Genomic DNA, 27,318 nt, shown 5'->3' with positions numbered 1-27,318 from the left:
GCTGTAGCCTAACTAGTATTTTATACAGTTCCAGCATTACATCCTTGCTTTTGTATTCTATACCTCGGCCAATAAAGGAAAGCATTCCATATGCCTTCTTCACTCTATCTACCTGTCCTGCCACATTCAGGGACGTGTGGACACGCACTCCAAGATCTCTTGCTTCCTCTACCCCTCTCCATATTCTCCCCTTTATTGTGTATTCCCTTGCTTTATTTGGCCTTCCCAAATTCATTACCTCACACTTATCAGGTTTGAATTCCATTTGCCACGTTTCTGCCCACTCACCGAAACCATTGATATCTTTCTGGAGTCTACAGCTATCCTCTTCACTATCAACTACATGGCCAATTTTTGTCCCATCTGCAAATTGCCCAATCATGCCTCCCACATTTAAGTCCAAATCATGAATATACACCACAAGCAGCAATGGACTCAACACTGCGCCCTGTGGAATGCCATGGGAAACAGTTTTCCATCCACAAAGACATCCATCGACTACTGCCCTTTGTTTCCTGTCCCTGAGCCAATTCTGGATCCAACATGCCACATTCCCCTGTATCCCATGGGCTTTCATTTTACTGACCAGTCTGCCATGCGGGACCTTGTCAAATGCCTTACTAAAATCCATGTAGACCACATCCACTGCACTACCCTCATCAATCCTCCTTGTTACTTCCTCAAAAAACTCAATTAAGTTTGTAAGGCATGATCTTCCCTTAACAAGTTCATGCTGACTATCCCTGATTAATCCATGCCTTTCTAAGTGATAGTTTATCCTGTCCCTCAGAATAGATTCCAACAATTTACCTACCACCGAAGTCAGACTGACCGGCCTATAATTATTTGGCCTATCCCGCGCACCCTTTCTAAACAATGGTACCACATTCGTAGACCTCCAGTCGTCTGGTACCTCATCTGTATCTAGTGAGGATTTGAAGATGATCCTTAGTGCATCCGCTATTTCCTCCCTGGCTTCCTTTAACAACCTGGGATGCAATCCACCCGGCCCTGGCGATGTATCCATTTTCAAGGATGTCAGACCCTCTGGTACTTCCTCTCATTATGCTTATTGTATCTGATATTTCACACTCCTCTTTAACTACAATGTCTACATCAACCCTCTCCTTTCTGAAGCCAGACAAAAAACTTATTAAGAACCCTGTCCACATCTTCTGCATCCACGCATAGGTTCCCTTGTACATCTCTGATAGGCCCTACCCTTTCCTTAGTTTTCCTCTTGCTCTTAATGTACTGGTAAAACACCTTTGTGTTTTCCTTGATTTTACCCCCCAATAATTTTTCATGTCCTTGCTTTGCTTTTCTAATTTACTTTTTTACTTCACCCCTGCACTTTCTATACTCCTGTAGGCTTTCTAAAGTATGAAGATTTTTGTGATAAGCTTTCTTTTTCTGCTTTAACTTGCCCCGTAAGGTTCTAGATAACCAGGGGATCTAGATTTGGCATTATCCCCCTTTATCTTTGTGGGGACATGCCTACACCATGCCTGTTGTATCTCACTTTTGAATGCCTCCCACTGGTTCGCCATTCATTTTCCTTCAAGTAGCAGCTGTATCCAGTCCACTTTCGCCAGGTCACCTGTCAGTTTTGTAAAATTTGTCTTCCCCCAAATTAGAACTTTTACTCCTGTTTTATCTTTAACCTTTTCCATGATTATGCTAAAACGAACTGTATTATGGTCACTATCTCCTGCCAAAGTGGACAATTTCACACATTCCCACATGAAACTCCATTTGCCAGGTCTTTGCCCACTCACTTAACCTATCTATATCCCTTTGTAGCCTTCCTATGTCCTCTTCACAAGTTACTTTCCTACCTATCTTTGTGTCATCAGCAAATTTAGCAAGCATACCTTTAGTCCCTTCATCTAAGTCATTTATATAAATTGTAAAAAGTTGAGGCCCCAGCACAGATCCCTGTGGCATACCACTCATTACATCTTGCCAACCAGAAAATGACCCATTTATGCCCACTGTTTGTTTCCTGTTAGCTAGCCAATCTTCTGTGCATGCCAATATGTTACCCCCTACACCATGAGCTTTTATTTTCTGCAGTAACCTTTGATGTGGTACCTTATCAAATGCCTTCTGGAAATCTAAGTACAATACATCACTGGTTCCCCTTTATCCACAGCACATGTAACTCCCTCAAAGAACTCACAAGAACTCCAATTTAGTGTATTTTCCTATTTCTATACTCACTCGCATGTGGCCTTGGGAGTAATCCAGAGATTACTACCTTTGAGGTCCTGCTTGCTAATCGCGTTCCTAACTCCCTAAACTCAACCTGCAGGACCTCATCCCTCTTTCTTCCTATATCTTTGGTACCAACGTGGACCACGACCTCTGGCTGTGCACCCCCACTCTCCAGAATGCCCTGTAGCAGTTCGGTGATATCCATGACCCTTGCACCAGGGAGGCAACATGCTATCCTGGAATCACATCTGCGACCACAGAAACGCCTATCTGTTCCCTTTACTCTAGAATCCCCTATCACTATTGCTCTCTTGTCCTTTCTCCTCCCTCCTTGCACAGCTGTGCCACCCATGGTTCTCTCGACTGTTGCAGTACTCTCCAGAGGAACTCTTTCTCCCATCGGTACTCAGAACTGAATACCAGTTAGAAAGTGGGATGCCCTCTGGGGACTCCTATACCACCTGCCTTGACCTTCTTGGACTGGGTGGCTGCCAGACAGTCCCCCTCTGTCTGTGCTCTCTTAAGCTCCAGGATGACTGCCTTCTGAAATGTGCTATCCACGTAGTTCTTTGTCTCGCAGAAGCCAACTTGAAAATGCCCTATTTATGCCCACTCATTGTTTCCTGTCTGTTAACCAATCATCTGTCCATGCTATTACCCCCAACTCCATGAGCCCTTAGCTTGCTTATTAACCTTTTGTGTGGCATCTTATTGAATGCTTTTTTTGAAATCCAGATTTACTACATCTACTGGTTCCCCTTTATCTACCCTACTAGTTACATTTTCAAAAAGCTCTTCATAAATTTGTCAAACAGGATTTCCCATTGATAAAACCGTGTTGACTTGTTCTAATCATACTGTGCTTTTCTAAGTGCATTGTTAAGACTTCCTTAATAATAGATACCAGCATTTTGGTGCAAATTGCTGCCACTGTGAGCCGGTGGTGGAGGGAATGAATGTTTAAGGTGTCGATGGGGTGGCAGTGGGCTGCTTTATTCTGGATGGTATCAAACTTCTTGAGTGTTGGAGCTGTACTCATCTAGGCAAGTGGAGAATGTTCCATCATACTCTTGACTTGTCCCTTGTAGATGGTGGACAGGCTTTGGGGAGTGAGGAGGTGAGTTACTTGCCACACAATACCCAGCCTCTGACCTGCTCTTGAAGCCACAGTATTTATGTGGATGGTTCAGTTAGATTTCTGATCAATGATAAACTCCCAGGATGTTGATGGTGAGGGATTAGGTAATGATGAGGAACTTGAATGTCTAGGGGAGGTGGTTAGTTTCTCTCTTATTGGCGATGGTCATTGTTTGCTACTTGTGTGGTGTGAGCGTTACTTGCCCCTTATTATCCCAAGCCTGGGTGTTGTCCAGGTCTTGATGCATATGAGTAGAGACTTTATTAGTTCTAATGAAAGGTCATTGACCCAAAACTTTGAATCTTTTTCTCTCCATAGATGCTTACAGACCTGTTGGATATTTCCAGTATTTTGTGTTTTTATTTCAGACTGTTGCCAGGGAGAGGGATGGAGTGGTGGCTATGAAACGGAGTTTGTGGTGGGAAGCCAAGACAATGGTTTTGGTCCAATATTCAGTTGAAAGAAATTTCTGCTCATCCAGTACTAGATGTCTGACGGGCAGTGTTAGAGACAGTGAAGGGATCGAAAAAAGTGGTGGTGAGGCATGCAGACTGTTTGCCCATTTGCAGGCCTGCATGAATGTCGCATCAGATGGACCTTGGGCATGAAAGGGGCAGTTGGATCCGCAATCAACTGAAAATGAAATCTGTTAATTTATTCACTTGTGTTTTTTCCAATAACAAATCGAAACAATTTATATATGTCGACTTTTTATCTTTCACGATAAATTCAGGTGGGTATGCAACTGGGAATAGCTGTACGATAGATCACATTACTGATGGTTCTGATGTTACTTGCCCTCGCATAGACACACAACAACTGGACAAGCAAATAAAGGCTATCATGACAGAAGTAATCCCATTTCTGAAGGTGAGCTGCAAGAGAAGCACAAGCTTTTAGTGAAGTGTTCACTTATTTAGAGTTTCATCCTCCATTTTTAGCATTTTATGTATTTAAATTATTACAATTCCTAATGTCGGGACTATGTGGATATGAGATTTGGTAAACTGCGAGAAAGCATTCATTTTATTTCAGCACAAATCTGTACTGATAAGACTGCTTTCATTCAGCCTTCACATATAAGTGAATAGGACACTATCCAAACAGGAGAAACCATTCTGATTTTGTTCCTTTAGCATTTAATGCAGATGTGCACTTGGTCCTTCCCTGGTTATATATGGTTTCTTCTGCTGATGCACCTCAGTTGGACTTGTATCAAACATAGGTTTTTTGCCATTTGTTAATGTTATAAATGTGTAAAAATCAGTTTTCAACTAATTTTTTGAAAGTTTTGACCTTTTGCTTCCATGTGAAGTTCATTTCTTACGTTTTTGCCTTCTCCAAGGAGATAACTTGCCTGCAGGGTGGGATTGACTTAATGGTGTGTGCAGTAGTGAGAAGGGGAGAGGCTTGATGAGCCAGCTGGTATTTTCCCATCATTTTTGTTTTTTCATATCAATCCTTATGTTAAGAACCTCCCAACCCAACCCAACCCAACCCAAACACACAACCCAAATTTGCCTTTGGCTAGTTTGAACCTTTATCGCCTTCTCTACTGGCACAATTTATTCACCCCTATTTACCTTTTTTATGGTGTTTGATTTCTCTATCACTGAAGTTTCCATTTTAGTTGCCTGCTTTGAAGGTTGAATTGCCCAATCCTTGTTTTTTTCTTCTCACAATTTACCCCTCTGATGCTGCAGATGTGCACGATGGCTCGGCTGTGCTATTTCCAGGATTTCAATGTCTTTGCTGTATTTTAGTGACAAAAACTGGATGTAATACTCATGATACAGTCTGATCATAGAGTACATTGCTCGTTGTAGTATATACTAATGATTTGGAGGAAAATGTAGCTGGTCTGATTAGTAAGTTTGCGGACGACACAAAGGTTGGTGGAGTTGCGGATAGTGATGAGGATTGTCAGAGGATACAGCAGGATATAGATCGGTTGGAGACTTGGGTGGAGAAATGGCAGATGGAGTTTAATCCGGACAAATGTGAGGTAATGCATTTTGGAAGATCTAATGCAGGTGGGAAGTATATAGTAAATGGCAGAACCCTTAGGAGTATCGACAGGCAGAGAGATCTGGGCGTACAGGTCCACAGGTCACTGAAAGTGGCAACGCAGGTGGATAAGGTAGTCAAGAAGGCATACGGCATGCTTGCCTTCATCGGTCGGGGCATAGAGTATAAAAATTGGCAAGTCATGCTGCAGCTGTACAGAACTTTAGTTAGGCCACACTTAGAATATTGCATGCAATTCTGGTCGCCACACTACCAGAAGGACGTGGAGGCTTTGGAGAGGGTACAGAAGAGGTTTATCAGGATGTTGCCTGGTCTGGAGGGCATTAGCTATGAGGAGAGGTTCGATAAACTTGGATTGTTTTCACTGGAACGACGGAGGTGGAGGGGCGACATGATAGAGGTTTACAAAGTTATGAGCGGCATGGACAGAGTGGAATGTCAGAAGCTTTTTCCCAGGGTGGAAGAGTCAGTTACTAGGGGACATAGGTTTAAGGTGAGAGGGGCAAAGTTTAGAGGGGATGTGCGAGGCAAGTTCTTTACACAGAGGGTGGTGAGTGCCTGGAACTTGCTGCCGAGGGAGATGGAGGAAGCAGGTACGATAATGACGTTTAAGAGGCATCTTGACAAATACATGAATAGGATGGGAATAGAGGGATACGGTCCCCGGAAGTGCAGAAGGTTTTAGTTTAGGCAGGCATCAAGATCGGCGCAGGCTTGGAGGGCCGAATGGCCTGTTCCTGTGCTGTACTGTTCTTTGTTCTTTGTACTGTATGTTTTTAGCCTGGCATCTTCTGAGTTGCACTCTACTTATTTGGGTATGTAATTCTGCCTTCTATTTACTTTGATTCTTGCTCTGCAGTGCTTGGCCATGTTTAGTGCTGAGTTGTCTACAAGATCTCCTTCAACGTTACTCTGAAATTCCTTTGCTGAAACATGATACCTCTACCCAGCTGGTGCCTTATTCTTAGGATGCCACACAGCATGGTATCTAACCATGGTGCTTAATAAAACACCTGATACTCCTTGGTTGACCATTCATCCCCACGAATTAAAATTCTGCGTTTAAGCTGGTCACCAAGCTTGGCTGGACCTTGAAAGCAATATTGGACCTATTCACAAAAGTACAATCTCTGGTCGCCCCCGCCCCCACCACTTCCAAGTGGATGTAATGAAGGGAAAAGGAGGAATGTCATAGTTTTGAACAAAATTTCTGTAACCTCCACAGTATCACCAACTATGTTCATCTTTTCAGACTTTATCATCTATAACCTTTTTACATCAAATTTGTTAGGAAAATATTCCCTGGTATCTTGTTTCCTAAGAGTCGCCTGGCAATTAAATGCTGAGAGGACATATCTTGTCCAAATTAGGATATTAATTCTTATGAACCTCAGTGTATACCAGTTGGAATATTTATGTAAGACCATACTCATGGTTGCTATACTTCCAGTTTGTTAGAACCAAGCACTGGTTGTTGATCAGCTTCAAATAATCTAAAATCCTCTTGCACGCACTTGGTTTCCAATAAGAGTTAGTGTCCGGTTTCATTTTGGACAGAAAAATGTGATTCTTTAATTTTATACCCTACCTCATAAATCCATGATGGAAGGCCATTTCCTCTATATAGTTTCCTTGTAGGTTACATCAAATTCCTCTTTTAGACCTGACCGTTAATTGCAGTCCAAGGGGCAACTAGTCTGTCTTGAGAAACTGACTGGTCAATGTATTCTCCTTTACTATCATCTATTAACAATATCTACAAAGTTGCTACCTGGCACAAACCAAGCATTATCACCAAATATCATTATTTGGACTTAACTGCAATAGATGAAGTAGCTTTTTGCTGATCTATTCTGGTGCCCAGAGTCGTCTTGCTCTTCAAGAGCCTCTCTCCTTTAATTGAATGCTACTTAATAGGTCTCCAACAGGCTAGCAAAGATGCTGAACAAAGAAAGAAAGATAACTTGCATTGTATGAGTTTTCTTCATTCTTTGAAAAGGACATTGCACTTCCACCTCGGATGTTTGAGGGAGTGAATGTGTACTTTTTCTCGTATAGAATTGGCCAAAGTAAAGTGATGCTTACATGAACAGGTGTTTCATACTGCACAAGAATGAAAAGTCATGTTAGAAAATGTCACCTGGTATCGTAAACTACTTTTAAAGGGAGTTTTTCCTTTTATGTGATTTTCTTAGAACATGATCTGGTGTCAGGTGAACTCCTGGGGTGGGAGAAGAATGAAGAAGACCATGGAAGGTTAATGACCTTTTATTTCTTTCTGCCTTTAGGTCAGCAGTAACTCTGCTCACCAGACAAAAAAATAAGCCTTGTAAAGTTGAAGTTCGAGAAAAGGCTTTGTTTTTACACAGGTGTAGAATTTCATTTATTCCGCCCTGAGTTACATAAGTACGCGAAGCTTGAACTCGGGCCAAAGAATGAAAAAAGAATCAGTAAGCTATCCATGCACCTAATTATCAAAAATACAAATTTTAGTTTTGTTCTACTGATCTGGTTCTTTTCAGGAACACATGGATGATGTGTGCTCTCCACAGTTGCTAACTACTATTGGACGCATGGTCCTGGCCCTTACACAGCAGAATGATGAAAGCAAGGAATTTGTCAAGTTCTTTCATGAGCAACTTGGTGCCATACTTCAGGTTTGGTCTTTGCCAGTCCATTACATACTAATTTGTGTTAGAACATTTTTGAAATATACTAAACATATGGCCCTGGTATTGAAATCATCATCTGAGTTTATTTGCTTGTGGATGTGATAGTTCAATAATTAGTATTGGGAGGGGAAAAAATCCACACTGAGCCCCATGTTCCCTCTAAGCTGTGTGACCATGCGTCAACCCAAAAGCTGCTGCACAGGATGCGCACAAGTTGGTCTCTGTGACTGCATGTACACAGCCGTGTAAAAAAAAAATTAAAAGGGGCCATGCACTTAAATCACCCCATGCACTCCCAAAAACCAAAAGGGTAGGTTGCTGTAAGCCAAGTGTGCGAAAAAGACCAGTAAAACATCTGGCCAAGGTGAAGATAATTAGCCAAATAAGAGTTTTGTGCATGAATGCATGTAACACAAGAAGTGAAACATGTGAGTTAGAGAAATTCATTTTAAAAGCGCATGATGTAGTGACCATTATAGAGTCCTGGCTACAAGCTGACCATGATTGGGAGTTAAATATTCCAGGCTATAGGATTTTTGGAAAGGATGGAAATTGCAAAAGGAGGGGGAGCAGCAATACTGATGGCACAATTACTGCAGCAGAGAAAAGGAATTTCAGTAAGGATGATCAGGAAATGATTTAAGTTAAAGAATAGTACAGGATGCCAGTCGATGGTCGGAACTGTCTACAGATATCCTGTTGTTAGTGATGTAGTGGTGTATAGTTAACTACATAGAATTACATAAACTTTTACAGCACAGAAACAGGCATTTCGACCCACCAGGACAATGCTGATGTTTATGCTCCAGATGCGTCTCCTTTCACATTACTTGATCTAACCCTAACAATATAGCCTTCTATTCCTTTCTCCCTTGTACCTAATCTAGTTTATCCTTAAATTCATCTCTGCTAATTGCTCACAAAAGCGAGTTCTGTATTCTTACTGCTTCATGAGTCAACAAGTTTCTCCTGAATTCTTTATTGTATTTGTTTTTGACTATCTTATATTTATGGACCCTAGTTTTGGACTCCCCACAAGTGGAAACATCATCTGTACTACTACCCTATCAAACAACTTCATAATTTTAAAACCTCAATCAGGTCTTCTGTTTTCTTGAGAAAAGCTCCAGTTTGTTCAGTTTTTCCTGATAATTGTATGCTCTCAATTCTGGTATCATCCTTGTAAATCAATTAAAACATTGAAGAAGTCAGATAAATCATGTTTAAAAACTCATGCATTTAAACAGTCTGATAAATCAAATTTGAGGAGAGTTGAAACTGTCCCACAGCATTTTGAATGTTGAAATCATCCTCATTAAATATTTGCTAACCACCTCTGGAGGCTCTTTGTGCTTGCAAACAACAGCCCTAAAATGTTCTGCCAAGAAAAGGTCACTATCACAGAGCAATTAGCCCAAATTCTCTCCATATCCATTTCTTCCATTTTCATTTTAAAAGAAGACTTGCATCCATATAGCACTTATCACGACCACGGGGTGTCTCAAAGTGCTTTACAGCCAATAAGCCCTTTTGAAGTGTAGTTACTGAGTAATGTAGGAATCCCAATGTTGGCGATTTGAGCAAGTGCTCTCAAGAGGGCAGAATGGTCCACTGCAACTTCAGGGTTCCCACGATACACACGCTCCCAAAGGTGCTGGGCCTCTCATCTGTGCAATGACAGTGAATGCTGACAACTTTGCCGTCATTAGCACAGCAAATTCCAGGTCATTAGGTTTAAGAGGGGAAATGGAGAATCAGAAATCAAGGTTTAAAATTTAATTATGGCAAACTGCAAAGAGATGAGATATTAAATAGCCGCAGTGTACTGGGCAGAGCTGTTAATGGGTAAACATACTGTCAAACAATGGGCAAAATGCTGGAAATCTGAAATATCAACAGAAAATGCTGGAAATACTCAGCAGGTCAGGCAGCATCTGTGGAGACAGAAGAAGTTAACATTTCAGGCCTGTGACCTCTCATCGGGACTGGAAAATGTTACAGATGTAACAGGTTTTAAACAAGCACAGAGGCAGGGATCGTGAGCATGGGGGAGCTTAGTACAAAAGGGAAGGTCTGGCATCAGGTGCAGCAGGAGTGACAAAAGATAATAGTGCAAGGCAAAAGGCGGTTGTAATGGAGCAAGTAAATAAACAGAAGATGGGTCTAGAGAAGTTTTAAATGGCTACAGCCAGCACTTGTCCAAAAAAAATGGGAACAGTGATTATGATCTGAAATTATTGAACTCTATGTTGAATCCAGAAGTGTCTAATTGAAAGATGAGTCACTGTTCCACAAACTTCTCAAGCTTCATTGGAACAGTGTAGGAGGTCAGAGTGGGATAGGAGTGGAGGATGAAAATGGCAAGGAATGGTGTTATGCTTGCGGACTGAACAGAGTTATTCAGCAAAGCAGTCACCCCATCTGCATTTATCTGTCCAATGTAGAAGAGACTGCATCGAAAACAGTCAGTACAGCATACTAAATTGAAAGAAGTACAAGTAAATTGCTGTTTGGCCTGGAAGGAAGTTTTGAGACCCTGGATGGTGGGAAAGGAGGAGATGAAAGGACAGGTGTTATATCTCCTGGACTTGCATGGGAAGGGTTAGGTAATGATAGCATAGTGGTTATGTTACTGGACTAGTGATCCAGATGCCTTGACTAATGATCCAGAGACATGAGTTCAAATCCCACCGTGGCAGCTGGGGAATTTACATTCAGTTAGTTAATACATCTGGAATAAGCTACCACCGAATTGTCGTTTTTAAAAAAAAATTTGGTTCACTCATGTCCAAAAGGAAAGGAAAGGAAACCTGCTGTACTTAGCTGATCTGGCGTACATGGGATGCTAAATCCACAGCAATCTGGTTGACTCTTAACTGCTGTTTGAGATGACCTAGCAAACCACTCAGTTAAGGGCAGTGAGGGATGGGCAATGAATACTGGCCTTGCATTGGCGCCCACATTAAAGGCCTGCTTAGGTTGGGAAAAAGAACCCGATCCACAGCGGACCCGGCCCAGGTCCCTCCAATTTCACCCCGAGCTCGACCCAACCATCCCTTTACTTAATTTCCAACTGGGAAGCTCCACGAAGCTGCAGCGCATGTGTGATGACATCATAGTGATGTCACACGCTCACTGCGCAGACTCAGTTTCATCCCGGACTCCCGGCTCAGCTCTTCGGCCCACCAAGTCTGTGCCGACCATCAACCACCCATTTATGCTAATCCTACACTAATCCCATACTCGTACCACATCCCCACCTTCCCTATATTCCCCTACCACCTACCTATACTAGGGGCAATTTATAATGGCCAATTTACCTATCAACCTGCAAGTCTTTGGCTGTGGGAGGAAACCGGCGAAAACCCACGTGGTCACAGGGAGAACTTGCAAACTCCACACAGGCAGTACGCAGAATTGAACCCGGGTTACTGGAGCTGTGAGGCTGCGGTGCTAGCCACTGTGCCGCCCTAATATACATAGGTTAAGTGAGTGGGCAAAGACCTGGCAAATGGAGTTTAATGTGGGAATGTGTGAAATTGTCCACTTGTGCAGGAAGATTAAAAAAGAAGCAGATTATCGAGATGATGAGAGATTGCAGAGCTCTGAGATACAGAGGTATCTGGGTGTCCTAGTGCATGAATAGCAGAAGGTTAGTATGCAGGTACAGCACGTAATTGGAAAAGCTAATAGAATGTTATTGTTTATTGCGAGAGGAATTGAATACAAAAGTAGGGAGGTTATGCTTCAGCTGTACAGGGCATTGGTAAGACCACATCTGGAGTACTGTGTACAGTATTGCTCTCCTTATTTAAGGAAGGATGTAAATATGTTGGAGGCAGTACAGAGAAGGTCTACTAGACTAATACCTGGAATGTGCGGACTGTCTTCTGAGGAAAGATTGGACAGGCTAGGCTTGTATCTGCTGGAATTTAGAAGAGTAAGAGGCAACTTGATTGAAACATATAAGTTCCTGAGGGGTCTTGACAGGGTGGATGTGGAAATGATGTTTCCCTTCTGGGAGATCATAAGATCATAAGAACTAGGAGCAGGAGTACCCTCGAGCCTGCTCCGCCATTCAATAAGATCATGGCTGATCTTTTCGTGGACTCAGATCCACTTACCCGCGCTCCCACCGTATCCCTTAATTCCTTTATTGTTCAAAAAGATATCTACCTTAGCTTTAAAGACGTTTACTGAAGAAGCGTCAACTACTTCACTGGGCAAGGAATTCCATAGATTAACAACCCTCTGGGTGAAGAAGTTCCTTCTTAATTCAGTCCTAAATCTGCTCCCTCTAATCTTGAGGCGATGCCCTCTTGTCCTAGCTTCACCTGCCAGTGGAAACATCCTCTCTACTTGTATCTTATCTATTCCCTTCATGATTTTATATGTTTCTATAAGATCCCCCCTCATTCTTCTGAACTCCAATGAATATAATCCCAATCTACTCAGTCTCTCCTCATAAGCCAACCCCCTCAACACCGGAATCAACCGAGTGAACCTCCTCTGCACCCTCTCCAGTGCCAGTATATCCTTTCTCAAGGAAGGAGACCAAAACTGCACACAGTACTCCAGGTGCGGCCTCACCAGTACCTTATACAGCTGCAACATAACCTCTCTGCTTTTAAACTCAATCCCTTTAGCAATGAAGGACAAAATTCCATTTGCCTTCCTAATTACTTGCTGTACCTGCAGACCAACCTTCTGTGATTCATGCACAAGGACACCTAGGTCCCTCTGCATAGCAGCATGCTGCAACTTTTTACCATTCAAGTAATAATCCTTTTTCCTGTTACTCCTACCGAAATGAATGACTTCACATTTATTAACATTGTATTCCATCTGGCAGACCTTTGCCCACTCACTCAATGTATCTATGTTCCTCTGCAAAGTTTCACAGTCATCTGCACACTTTCCTCTGCCACTCATCTTAGTGTCATCTGCAAACTTTGACACCCTACAAGTGGTCCCCAACTCCAAATCATCTATATAAATTGTAAATAATTGCGGTCCCAACGCCGATCCCTGAGGCACACCACTAGTGACTGATTGCCAACCAGAATAGCACTCATTTATCCCCACTCTCTACTTCCTGTTAGTCAACCAATCCTCTATCCATGCTAATACTTTACCCCTGACGCCATGCATCCTTATCTTATGCAGCAGCCTCTTGTGCGGCACCTTGTCGAAGGCCTTTTGGAAATCTAGGTACACCACATCCACTGGGTCCCCATTGTCCACCTTGCTCGTAATGTCATCATAGAATTCCAAAAGATTTGTCAAGCATGACCTGCCCTTCATGAACCCATGCTGCGTCTGCCTAACGGGACCATTTCTATCGAGATGCCTTGCTATTTCTTCCTTGATAATAGACTCAAACATCTTCTCCACTACAGAGGTTAAGCTAATCGGTCTATAATTCCCCATCTTGTGTCTACCTCCCTTTTTAAACAGTGGCGTCACATCTGCTGTTTTCCAATCAACTGGGACTACCCCAGAGTCCAGCGAGTTTTGGAAAATTACCGTCAGTGCACCTGCTATTTCTCCCGCCATCTCTTTTAGTACCCTGGGATGCATTCCATCAGGGCCAGGAGACTTATCAATCCTTAGCTCCATTAGCTTGCCCAACACTACCTCTTCCGGAATGATGATTGTTCCCAGGTCCTCACCTACGTTCGTCTCTTTGTCAATTACTGGCATGTTATTAATGTCCTCCACTGAGAAGACCGATGCAAAATACCTGTTCAATGCCTCGGCCATTTCATCATATCCCATAACTAAATTCCCCTTCTCATCCTCTAAAGGACCAACGTTTACTTTCGCCCCTCTTTTTCATTTTATATATTTATAGAAACTTTTGCTATCTGTCTTTATATTCTGTGCTAGTTTTTTCTCATGTTCCATCTTACTTTTCTTTATAGCTCTTTTTGTGGCTTTCTGTTGACCTTTAAAGTTTTCCCAATCTTCTAGTTTCATGCTGCTTTTGGCCACTTTGTATGCCTTCTTTTTCAATTTGATAGCCTCCCTTATTTCCTTAGACACCCATGGCAGATTACCCCTTCCAGTCCTTTCTTTTCACTGGAATATACTTTTGCTGAACACTTTGAAAAATTGCTTTGAAAGTCCTCCACTGCTCGTCAACTGTCCCACCGTAAAATCTTTGTTTCCAGTCCACTTTAGCCAAGTCCTCCCTCATTCTATTGTAGTCCCCCTTGTTCAAGCACAGGACCCTGGTATTGGATTTTATCTTCACACTCTCCATCTGTATTCTAAATTCAACCATACTGTGATCACTCCTTCCAAGAGGATCCCTAACCATGAGGTCATTAATTATTCCTGTCTCATTGCACTGTACTAGATCGAGGATAGCTTGCTCCCTCATCGGTTCCATTACATACTGTTCAAGAAAACTATCACGGATACACTCAACGAATTCCTCCTCAAGGCTACCCTGACTGAGCTGGTTCGACCAATCTACATGTAGATTAAAATCCCCCATGATAATTGCCGTACCATTTTTACAGGCATTAGTTATTTCTTTGTTTATTGCCCGCCCCAATGTGATGTTATTATTTGGTGGCCTATAGACTACGCCTATCAATGACTTTTTCTTCTTAGAGTTTCTAATTTCCACCCAAATGGATTCAACCTCATTCTCCATAGAACCTATATCATCTCTCAGCACCGCCCTGATGTCGTCCTTGAGTATCAGAGCTACACCACCTCCCTTACCTTCCTGTCTGTCCTTCCGAATAATCTGGTACCCCTGGATATTTAACTCCCAGTCGTGACCAACCTGCAACCATGTCTCCGTAATGGCTACCAAATCATATTTATTCACGATGATTTGTGCCGTTAACTCATCAACCTTGTTACGAATGCTACGAGCATTCAGGTAAAGTGCCTTTATGCTAGCTTTCTTACCCTCATGATTCCCAACATCTCAACTCCTGAGTTATCCTTCCTTTCTGCTTCTTTCATCGTCTGCCTAGATCTTAAACCCTCCTGCACACATGTTAGCCTGCTGCTTACCTTTTTATTTATCATACTCCCATGCGTTTTCCCTTTCCCTTCCCCCCGAGTCATTAGTTTAAAGTCCTAGAGACCACCCTATTTATCCGTTTCGCTAGAACACTGGTTCCAGATCGGTTCAGGTGGAGACCGTCCCATCGGTACAGATCCCCCCGGTTCCAAAACTGATGCCAATGTCCCATGAAATGGAACCCCTCTTTCCCACACCACTCCCTTAGCCACGTGTTTACTTCCCTAATATTCTTATCCCTAAGCCAATTTGCACGTGGCTCGGGCAGTAATCCGGAGATTATGACACTCGAGGATCTGTTCCTTAATTTCGTTCCTAGTGCTTTATAATCCCCAAACAGGTCCTCCATCCTAGCCTTGCCTAAGTTGTTAGTCCCAACGTGAAGCACAACAACTGGATCCTCCCCCTCCCGCTCCAATATCCTTTCAAGCCGGTCAGAGATGTCCTGAATCTATTGACCTCTGCCTTAAAAATATTCAAAGACTCCGCTTCCACCGCCTTTTGTGGAAGAGAATTCCAAAGACTCACCGACCCTCAGATTAAAAAATTCTCCTCTCTATCAGACAAGCCTTATTTTTAAACAGTGACCGCTAGTTCTAGATTCTCCTAGCAGCTCGGTTATTTTAAACACAAGGTTAAAAGCTTGAAGCAGGGATGGCTAACATTTTCACGTGAGGACACATTACAATTTTTGTCTTAACATAGGGAGCTGGTGAGACAATTTCAGAAAGATTAAGGCATTAAAAATTTATCTTACTATTAATCAAAACAACAACAAAGATGCATTTTTGTGAAGAAGCTTTAAATGAGAAGATTAGTTTATTGACTTTCTGGTCACTATGTTGGACACTGATTTAATAAGATACCTGGTATTTTTATTGCTTGCGCAAGTAGCCAGTGTTTGCCTGCACACTTCTTGTAGTGATAGAGTATTCCAGAGAGATGTCCATCTGTCAGGAGTGATCTTGATCGCTGTCTCTCCCTCTTCTCTCTCTCTTTCCCCCCCCACCCCCTTCCCTTCACTGTGCCCCCCTCCCCCCGCTGGTCCCCCTCCTTCATCAAGGAAAGGGAGCTCATTTAACTGCTCCATTTCAAAGGTGAATTTGAGCGCGTTATGGAGCCCGTTAAGACGTGTAAGGAGCTTATTACATGCAGCTGCAGATTCAAATATAGCAAATGTATCATCCACATATTGAAAATATGTATAAGAGGTAGGAGGTTAGATACAGACTGTACCCAACCAACCCGAGCTTGCAAATCTCAAAACACAATGTCCAACATTAGATGTGATTCTGCAATTGGGCAACATTTGCTAAATAATCCTCAGTGTGCTAAGAATTATGCTGACAACCAATTTATGATTGTCAGTTGGGCTTGCAGTGTGGCACATTTGTGTGTACTGGAAGCTACATATATTAATACCCAGGGCCCTGTTCTTTGCAGACAGAAAGAACATTGCGCCTGTTTCAGCTAAACAAAAGTGACAGCCACTTGCTGGTTCATTCCTCAGGTCAATGCGTTAACCAATCAGAGTCAAGCTGTCTGGTTTAAATTTCAAACAAAGCTTGGAAGTTAACTGTCAGTCATAAACTGGTGCATTCTCCATAACAATGCCTCTACCAATCAGAGTTCATTTGCCAACAAATCAGCACTCTCTTCTCATACAGTATAAATTTGTTGCTTCCCTTACATTGGTATTCTTGTGAATTGTTTTGATGAGCGCAAGATGAAAAGCTTCGACAAAATGTCTCTATTTTCAGCAGTACTCTGAATATTTTCTTAGTGGTGAGACTAGGAGCTGTGGAAGAACAAAGGATGTCCAGGTATATTGATCATTAAAAGCTAGTGCACAACTACGTAAAGTAATCAAAAGGGCTAATGGAATTGTTGGCCTTTATCTGAAGGGGATTAGAATTCAAAAGTAAGGATGTGATCCTTCTGTCGTACAGAGCCTCGGTCAAACCCCATCTGAAGTACTACTTTCAGTTTTGGGCACAACCTCAGGAATGATGAATTGGCCTTGCAAAGGGGTGCAATGCAGATTCACCAGAATGATATTAAGGATTAAAGTTTTAAATTATACAGACAGGTTGCATAAACATAGCTTGTGTTTCTTAAGTTTAGAAGATTGAGGGGTGATTTAGTCAAGGTATTTAAAATGATTAGGGGATCCAATATGCTGAAACAAGGAAGCTCTTTGCTTTGGTGTGGGAATTCAGAAGAGGGCATAATCTTAAAATGAAAGCTAGGTCATTTAGGGGTGAAATCAGTGTTAAATTCCAGAAAGCTTGTTGTGGAAGGATAATGGTGGAGCCTATCTTTACTCAGTTTCACATTTATTGTACAGAGTAAAATGATTACAAACATGTAGCTCCTCACTCAAACCCTCCACCAGTCTCAGTAAGTGTCTGCTTATAAGTGCTCAAATAAGACCCCAATTAACACCCATCACCTGCATATAATTAAACAATTGGTACACAATTAACAGATTAACAATCATTAACGGTAGTGGAAATCTGGAACTCATTCCCCCAAAAATCTGTAGACACTGAATCAGCTGAAAGTGTCAATACTGAGATCGATAGATTTTTGTTCAGTTCAGGGTATCAAGGGCTATGGAACAAAAGTGAGTAAATAGAATTGAGGTACAGATCAGCCAAGATCAAATGAATAGCTGATTCCTGTTCCTATGTTCTGTGGTTGAAGCTTTGACTTTGTTCATGTAGGATTCTCTGGCAAAGTTTGCTGGTAGAAAACTCAAGGAATGTGGGGAGGATTTGTTGGTGGAGATTTCGGAGATTCTGTTCAATGAGCTTGCATTCTTCAGACTTATGCAAGATTTGGATAACAGCAGTGTGGCAGCAAAGCAAAGATGCAAAAGACTGAAGGAAGTGGCATCTTTTAAACAGCGTTATACAACTGAGGTGTGGTAATGTGCGCAATACTTCAGTTTATGTGTTGTCTTAATTCGCAGATATGAATTTTGTTGGACATTTTAAGTAGCTTTAACAAAAATTCTAAGTGACAAATTGAAGTGTTTAGCATTTGCAAGTAGATATTGTAACAACCGGAATACAGAGACAACCTCTACGCAATTTGTTTAGTGAAATACTTGTGGATTATGTAGCCTAAATGTAAGATTGTTTTGGAAATATTTTTCTGTTGCTGGCACATTGACACTAGATATCTGAAGGAAGAAGTAAATGAGTATTTTACAGATAACCAGCATGAAATGTTGTTTTATATTTTGATGTGAAAGCTGTTGTATAAAATCTTGTTCCAAAATTCCTCTTTTTATAGGAGAAACAACATTTCAAAGAGAATGGTTCCTCCGCAGAAGAGCTTGAAGATGAAGACAAAGTAAGTTTGACCGTTGTCCAAAATCTGTAGTGACCTTCTACTATCTTTTACAAGTGTCATGAATAGATGCGAACCCACTGTAAATTGTATTTTGTGCGCTTGAGTAGCAATGTGAACCGCCATTTTATACAGCATGTTTGAAGTTTTACTTTTATGTTCCACTTGTTAAAATGGAGGAGGGAGATCATGTGGTACAGCTTGTCCAAGAGACCTCCTTTTTCAGCCTGCTGAATTTGAAATGGTAGCAGTTATGTGATCATCTAGTTCGGAAGACACACCTGCCTAGGAGAAGCCACAGCCTACCGGCTGCTGCTCAGCTCTCTAAGACAGTCTGCACAGCGAAGAAAAATTAAAGTCTGCAAAAATAACAAGAAAACCTGCCTTCTGTTAGCTCCTCTCCACCTCAGGAAAAGATGAATTCAGCAGAAATCGAGCTACCGCCATCTATATCTGAGAGTGCAAAGAAGAAGTTTGCAAGAGAAGAGATATTTCCAACACCTCTTCCCCTATTAGGCATTTCTAATCGGTGATCTCCAATTTTTTTGACTTTTTCTGCTAATTTAACAGACAGTGGTTTTAACTGAAATTCGTGGTAGTTTAAGTTTCTATTTATGTCCTTGCCTTTTTTATGCCTTTTTATTCCCTGAATGTTTGTAAGTGTGCGTGGCAAAGTTAAACCCCTTACCGAGTTTGAGTGTGTTAATAAACCCTACTTCTTTGTTTTAACTTTAAACACCATGTTGTTGATGCCGTCATTTATTAATCACTAATCTATTTATGGACAGATGGTTGAAAAAACTGGGAAATTTATTCAGAGAAAAAAAAAAGATTAACTACCTGTTTGTAACACCAGTTTCAGTTACTCTGCTTTTTGTTTTTTTTAAAAAGTGACTCTCAATGTTTTATTGAAGTAATTGCTTCTAATACGGTTGTTGATAGTTTCTAAAACTGTTTCAGAAACATCATGATTTTCCCTCCAGCTGCCATAAGATATTACACAAAGTTGATAGTTCATTTTGGAAGTTTGGATTTCTCATAACTCTTGTTTAATTTCTTTCGGTAACTAAAACCACCACCTTCCAGGTAGTAGTATTTGTGTTGGATGTTTGTGAGCTTTTTAATATTCCTAGCATGCAAACTTAGTTCTTCTAATTTTTGATTTTGTAGGACAAGGATGAAAGTGAGGCAGCTATTGCAGATGATCTCAAAGCAAATGAATCTGCTGAAACTGAGCTGTTAATGAAAAGTGGCTTGTCTGATAGAGAGGAGGATGATGTTGACAGTGAAGTATTGCCTGCAAAATGTGTCTCCATAAGTAAGAAATTTATCAGCTGTATCTTTTAACTGTTGAATAAGTCAAAAACACAATCTTCTCTTCATGTGTTGAACCTCCTCTTAAGAATAAGATATAGCTGTCATTCTCCAGGGGCAATCACTGAGGGGAAGGGTCTCTTATAAATACGTGCCATTGTTCAGATCACCTCCTCCTCTTTCCCCAGCCAACTAAAATTTTATATACCAGAGACCTGTAATCTGAAATTCCTGTGCAGGGGGAGGGCAAAAATCACACGTAAGGCACAGACAGGGTGCTGAATTTGAGGTGAGACACAGGTCTGTGAGGTTCCTGTTCCATTTAAACTGTTTCCACAAATTCGATGGGGGAACAAAACTTCTTCAGTCCTGCTCCCCGAATGTCCTGCACGAACTTTAGGGATTTCTGCCCTGTGTGCCATCCAACAGGCTGTTCTCAGTCACCGATCAAAGGTTGCTATAGATATTTTTCTGTTCTGTCTTTCAGTCCATTTTGACAGGAAAACATGATATGCCAAATGAGAAATATTAATTCATCAGTTGGATACTTACATTAGACTTTTACTGGAAAAAATCCTACAGTTAACTTTAAAAAAAAAACTGGCAGCCAAGGTGGCCACCACAGTTTACATCTGAAATACCAGGAGATCGAACTGGAGACAGAAGTCTAACAAGGAGCCCAGCCAGAATAGTGCTTTGACTAACTGAGTAGTCGTCGTTAGTGGGACATTCAACGCTATCTTGAGGTATTCATAAGTGGAGACATCCCTCCAGGTGGTTAACACTGACAATACCACCTGAGAGAGGTTTTGGGTTTTAGACTTTGGACCGCATTGAAAACAAAGTGGAAATTAGAGAACCATGTCCATCTCTGAAAAGCTGGGAGTTTTGTTACGCAGAAGTGACGAGCAGTAACTAAGACTGCAGCAGGAGAGAAGGCTGTGTGCCTCCCTTTTTCTCTCCCCAGAAAACATCAAGTCTGAAAATCGTCTGTGACTGTGGATCCTACAAGCCTACAGACTGCTACAGCCAGAGACCAGGGGAAGAGAGTCAGTCTGCCTTCAAGAAAAGCCTGAGCCAAGCAGGCCAGCCACAAAGTGCACTTTGACTAACCAAGGACTTCAAGAATACGTCTTCAGCCAGAAGACCACCACTGATCCAACCCCACCGATGGTGTATTTAACTTGTTATTCTGGATTTTAATCCAACCAAAAAAACCTACTTTCCACTTTGTAATCCATTTGTGTGTGTAATTCTCATGTGAATGTGTGCATGAATGTATCGCATTTTTAAAAAATTATTTTTAAATCTGGTTTAAATTGTTAAGTATAATAAGCTCACCTCTTGTTTAAACTCAAGAAAACCTGTCCAATTGGTTCTTCCACAATCACATTAAAGGTAAAAGGTAAAACACTCATTGAGGTAGTAAGCACAACGACTGAAAGGAATAAACCCTGTTGCGGTCAAATAAGAGGAAAGGCAGGAGGGGCAACTGTGATGCCCTCCTCACTTGGGCGTAATAGAAATTTGGGGGCTAGAGTCTAGGATCGTAACCAACCGACAAACAAGAAATTGGATGTGGAAACCAAATTGATCCCTAGTTTTAAAAAAAAATTAAAACTTCAATACAGATTTTCTTGTGGTTTTCATTGCTAGAATACTAACATGTCCACATACGAGGTCAGTACTTTCCTAAGCCAAGGTGAAGTAATTTGGGACAGGTTAAAGGCCCTATCTATTGAAAAGTTGAGAAATACAGCTGGGCAGTTAGGGACTACTTTCTGTTGAAAAGCTAAGAAATCTGAAATCCAAAGACTTGTGGCCAACCATTTTTCACTTGAACCTGAAGATTCAGAGACAGAGTCAGAAACAGACAGGGTAATGTTAGCTAAAATATAATTAGAACAGGGGAGACTAGAATTAGAATTCCAGAAAGAGTATCCAGAAAAGGAAAAAGAGTGAGCTTTCCAGAAGGAAAAGGAGGAAAGAGAGTTAAGGTAGCTCGAATTAACTAGGGGGCAACCCAGTACACCCAGTGAAGGCATAGCTAGTAAGGAAGCTACCCCTCGCTCAGGACCGTGTGCTAAGCTCTTGAAGTTCTCCTAGTTGATTTCAAAGTTCAACAAGAGGGATGTGCATGCATTTTTGTCACTTTTGAAAAGCTTGCAAGGCAGCTGAAATGGCTGGCAGAGAGCTGGACTCTGTTGTTACAAAGCAAGCTAATAAGAAAAGCCTATGAGGTTTATTCACTATTGCCAGATGAAAGTTCATCAGATTATGGAAGGACTGAAAATGCTATCCTGGGGCATATAAGCTAGTACAGGAAGCGACCGCCAGAAATTCCAAACCTTCTGAAAACAGCCTGACCAAACTTACCTCGAGTTTGAAAGAGTTAAGCAGTTTGCTTTTGACCAGTGGTTAAGGGCACTTAAGGTACAGCCCACATATGAAAACCTCAGAGGGATGATCCTTCTCGAGGAGTTTGAAAACTCACTTCCCCTTTCTATTAAAACCCACATAGAGAAACAAAAGGTTCAAAGCCAGGTGGGCTGCAGTTCTGGATGTTGAATATGCCCTTGTGCACAAGCCCTTATCTCAACCCTTCCTTAGTCACCCCCACAACCCTGAAAAGGATAAAAGGTGGGAGCATGATAGGAGCCCGAGTAGCCCTGGGCAAGAATTGAAAGCTGGACACACCGGGGGCCCCCCTCAAGCCAAAACAGACTTTACTGAGAGCGGGAGTGAGACCCGAAGTCCTGTGTGTTTGCACTGTAACAAGGCAGATCACCTTTAAGCTGACTGCTGGAAATTAGGGAACAACCTGTAGGATTAATCAGGGTACACCAGACCAGTGCAGGAGAAGGGGCCCTGATGGAAAGCACAGCAGAGCAGGCTGTGGCTTTAACTGTGGCAGTAAGACCCAATAAACCTACCGCTGTGAGTGTGGGAAAATTTAACAAAATCCCTAAAGGTTCTCAGGATTTTGTATCCCAGGGAAAAGTGACCCCACCCCATCCCCCTTGAGTGGGGCAAGTAAGCCCATAGTTATACTTAGGGATACAGGGGCCACCAAATCCTTTCTGCTGGGAAAAGGCATAACCTTTCCTCAAGAGAGTGCAGTGAATGCCAGGGTGTTAGTGAATGGTATCGGAGGGCAATATATGCCCATTCCTTTATATCAGGTGCACTTGGAGTGCAATCTAGTTTCAAGTCCGGTAACTGTGCGGATTTCCCCTAGTTTACCTGTGGACAGGGTTGACCTGCTCCTGGGTAATGATCTGGCGGAGGCAAAGGTGGGAGCTTCCCCAGTGGTGTCAGAGAGACCAAAAGAGTTCAGGGAGACAGAGCTGTTGCAGGAGAAAGTCCCCAGTATTTTGTCTCACTGTGTGGTGACTCAGTTCATGAGCAAACAAGTTCCATCAGAGGAGGCTGAACTGGCACTGCAGATAGATGACCGTACTGTTTGGTTATCTGAAACCTTCTTTGGGAAGTTAGAGGACCCGAAGGATGGGTTATACAGATCTTCCCTAGATGAGGCTCAGCAAGCCAACCCAGTATTAATGAAGTTAGCACAAACTGGCCAAACCGAAATTGAGGCAGAGGGAGTTCCTGGGTGCTACTATTTAAAGAATGAGGTGCTGGTGAGGAAGTGGAGACCTCCTCATAGACCTGCAGACTAAGAGTGGACAGTGGTTCACCAGATAGTGGTGCCGCCGAAGTACCGTAAAGAAATACTAAGAATGGCCCACAAACTTCCAATGGCTGGACATTTTGGTGAACGAAAAACCCAAGCCTGCCTAAGACAGCGTTTTGGCTGGCCAAAACTCCACAAAGCTAATCAAACACAGCACTTTCAGCTCGGAATTCAGCAAGGACAAGGGCCCAGAGGAAATCTGAGACACCTCACAGGGACTAAAAACCCTACCATTGTAGGGAGAAATATTATCAAGGCACTGGAACCTGAATGGTTAAAGCCACTTACTGCAGAAACAGCAATTGAGGGGTTAAAGCTTGTACATACAGGAAAACTTGCCTTAAACAATAGTAGAAATTTGTAAACCCCAAGCTTCATCAACAACCATGTGTTTATTGAGATGCACATCCCCAGGGTATGACAAATTGATACTAGAGAAACTTTAACCCCATTTGACAAATCAAGACCATCCCAGACAAAACTCAAAAAAAAATTATTAAATCGGCATAGCTGTTGCAGACAAAGCCAGCTGCAGCAAATCTACAATTAATGAATGAATTTGAGGAGTGAGTGGTAAGAATGAATGTGTTTTCATTTTTTTCTTTTCCTGCAACTTTAATGAAATGCTCCTATTGTCACATTTCATTTCACGTGGTGCGGAGATGTCAGGAAAAAAGGATATGCCAAATGAGAAATATTAATTCAGCGGTTGGAAACTTACATTAGACTTTTACTGGAAAAATCCTGTAGTTAACTTTTTAAAAACTGGCAGCCAAGATGGCCACCGCAATTTGCATCTGAAACACCAGGAGATCGAACTGGAGACAAAAGTCTAACAAGGAGCACAGGCAGGACAATGCTTTGGCTAACCTAGTAGATTATCCCGATCACCCTCGTCGGTAGGACATTCAAAGCTATCTTGAGGTATTCATAAATGGAGACATCCCTCCAGGCGGTAACTACTGACAATACCACCTGAGAGATTTTGAGTTTTAGACTTGGGACCTCATTAAAAACAAAGGGGATTGAGAGAACCATGTGACCGTCTGTCCATCTCTGAAAAAACTGGGAGTTTTATTACACAGAAGAAACGAGCAGTAATTGAGACTGCAGCAACAGAGAAGGTTGTGTGCCTCCCTTTCTTTCTCTCTCCTCAGCAAACATCAAATTTTGAAATCCGTCTGCGACTGTGGATCCTCCAAGCCTGGAGACTGCTACAACCAGAGACCAGGGGAAAAGAGCCAGTCTGCTTTCAAGAAAAGCCTGAGCAAAGCAGGCCAGCCACAAAGTGCACTTTGACCAACCAAGGACTTCAAGAATACAACTATGGTCGAAAGACCACCAAATCATCAAACCCCACCGATGGTGTATTTCACTGTTATTCTGGACTTAAATCCAACCAAAAAACCTACTTTCCACTTTGTAATCAATTTGTGTGTGTGATTCTCATGTGAATGTGTGCGTGAATGCGTAGTGCATTTTTAAAAAATTATTTTTAAATTTGGTTTAAATTGTTAAAGTTAGAATAAACTTAGCTCTTTCTTGTTTAAACTCAAGAAAACTTGTCCAATTGGTTCTTTTACGATCACATGGGCAGCACAGTGGCGCAGTGGTTAGCACCGCAGCCTCACAGCTCCAGGGACCCGGGTTCGATTCCGGGTACTGCCTGTGTGGAGTTTGCAAGTTCTCCCTGTGTCTGCGTGGATTTTCTCCGGGTGCTCCGGTTTTCTCCCACAAGCCAAAAGACTTGCAGGTTGATAGGTAAATTGGCCATTATAAATTGTCACTAGGTGGTAGGGAATTATAGGGACAGGTGGGGATGTTTGGTAGGAATATGGGATTAGGGTAGGATTAGTATAAAAATGGGTGGTTGATGTTCGGCACAGACTCGGTGGGCCGAAGGGCCTGTTTCAGTGCTGTATCTCTAATCTAATCTAAACATTAAAGGAAAAAGGTAAAGCACTCACTGAGGTGGTAAGCACTACCATTATTTAAAAGGAATAAACCCTGTTGCGGTTAAATAAGAGAAAGGGCAGGAAGAGTAACTGTCACCCCATCCTCACTTGGCCTTAACAGTTTCTTTAAAATCTGTTTTTGTTTCTCATTCCAAATCACTGGAATTATATTGGGGATTGGATGAGCCAATTCCAGCTCCCATCGAATGTCGTCTTTCCCTGTTATCAAATCATATGGCAGCTGCTTATGTTTTCTATCATTGCATGAATTTGAAAATGCAAAGGAAGTCTCTAAACTCAGTACATGACCTCAAAATGACTGAATAACTTGCTGAGATCTGTCCGGTTCCAATTCAATACTGAAGCATTCCTCCTTCCCAAGCTAGATAGCGAATTGAATGTTCTGAACGTTTCATTTTTAGTAAATTATGAAGATTAAGAATTAACTTTAGACCCAGTTCCTATGTAACTGACCAGGTGTGGGTGTCTTCAGCGATGCCACCATCTCATTTAATGCAATGAGCAAGCTTTTGAAATTAGACCTATAATCAACTAATGAAAATATTGATGTTGACTGGGAGTGGTAAATGAGTATGGGATTGAGCTAAGTGCTGGGATGGAAAATATATTAAATATAATTTAGATGTCCATAAGAACTGAATATTAACTTAGAAATGGGTAAAGCTCCGTTACAGCAATCTTGAAGTTTATTTGAGAGCACAATAAATGCTTAGACTAAAATGAACAATATGGAGGTGGAGTTTTTTGAATTATGAAAAGACATTTTGGGAGGCTTAAGGGCAGGGCTTAAAAATGAAATCTTGGACCATTTTAGGACTGGAAAGAAAATACATAGTTGAATATAACCTTAAGTGTCCAAAAATCGAGGAAGAATAGCTTTAAAACTATTTTGGTGTGCAGGGCACAATTTCAAAGTTTGCAGATGATATGAAACTTGGAAGCATTGTGAACTGTGAGGAGGATAGTATAGAACTTCAAAAGGACACAGACAAGTTGCTGGAATGGGCAGAAAGGTGGCAGATGAAGTTCAGTGCAGAGAAATGTGAACTGATTCTTTTTGGTAGGAAGAACATGGCGAGACAATATAGAATAAAGGGTACAATTCTAAAGGGGGTGCAGGAGCAGAGGTACCTAGGTGTATATGTGCATAAGTCATTGAAGGTGGCAGGACAGTTTGAGAGAGTGATTAATAAAGCATACAGTATCTTGGGCTTTATTAATAGGGGCATAGAGTACAAGAGCAACAAAGTTATGTTGAACTCGTATAAGACACTATTTCAGCCTCAGCTGGAGTACTGCGTCCAGTTCTGGGCACCACACCTGAGGAAAATGTGAGGGCATTGGAGAGAGTATAGAAAAGATTCACGAGAATGGTTCCAGGGATGAAGAATTTCAGTAATGACAATAGATTTGGAGAAGTTAGGACTGTTTTCCTTAAAGATCGGGAAGGGGCTGGACAGAGTAGATTGAGAAAACATTCCCACTCGTGAAAGGATCGCGAACAAGAGGGCACAGATTTAAAGTATTTGGTAAGAGAAGCAAAAGTGACATGAGGAAAAACTTTTTCACGCAGCGAGTAGTTAAGATCTGGACTGCGCTGCCTGAGAACGTGGTGGAGGCAGATTCAATTGAAGCATTCAAAAGGGAATTATACAGTTATATAAAAAGGAAGAATGTGCAGGGTTATGACGAGAAGGCAGGGGAATGGAACTGAGGGAGTTCCTCTTTCAGAGAGCCAGTGTGGACACGATGGACCGAATGGCCTCCTTCTACACTAATGATTCTGTGAAAACCTGAATAACTGTTGCTGTTTGAGTTTGTGGTTAACTTATTACAATGCAAATTTAAAACATTACAAAACAATTTTTCTCAATTTG

At 41.8% G+C, this 27,318-nt stretch overlaps 1 protein-coding gene across 10 annotated transcripts in view; it reads left to right on the top strand.

Moving 5' to 3' along the window:
• Positions 1-27,318, top strand: part of pcm1 (pericentriolar material 1) — a 294,201-nt gene that overhangs the window by 248,503 nt on the left and 18,380 nt on the right. For 9 of the 10 annotated variants that reach the window (XM_068034505.1, XM_068034495.1, XM_068034557.1 and 6 more), the window contains 5 exons: positions 4,089-4,225; positions 7,906-8,040; positions 17,827-18,024; positions 18,401-18,460; positions 19,628-19,775. In XM_068034505.1, the coding sequence (XP_067890606.1) occupies positions 4,089-4,225; positions 7,906-8,040; positions 17,827-18,024; positions 18,401-18,460; positions 19,628-19,775 (678 nt within the window). The remainder of the gene's footprint in view (positions 1-4,088; positions 4,226-7,905; positions 8,041-17,826; positions 18,025-18,400; positions 18,461-19,627; positions 19,776-27,318) is intronic. The other variant, XM_068034568.1, reaches the window with a different exon arrangement.

The sequence above is a fragment of the Heterodontus francisci genome, chromosome 1 (genome assembly GCF_036365525.1).
Source record: "Heterodontus francisci isolate sHetFra1 chromosome 1, sHetFra1.hap1, whole genome shotgun sequence".
Classification (NCBI taxonomy): domain Eukaryota; kingdom Metazoa; phylum Chordata; class Chondrichthyes; order Heterodontiformes; family Heterodontidae; genus Heterodontus; species Heterodontus francisci.
The sequence above is the reverse complement of the archived record's forward strand: the minus strand, read 5'-3'. Positions and strand labels throughout refer to the sequence as shown.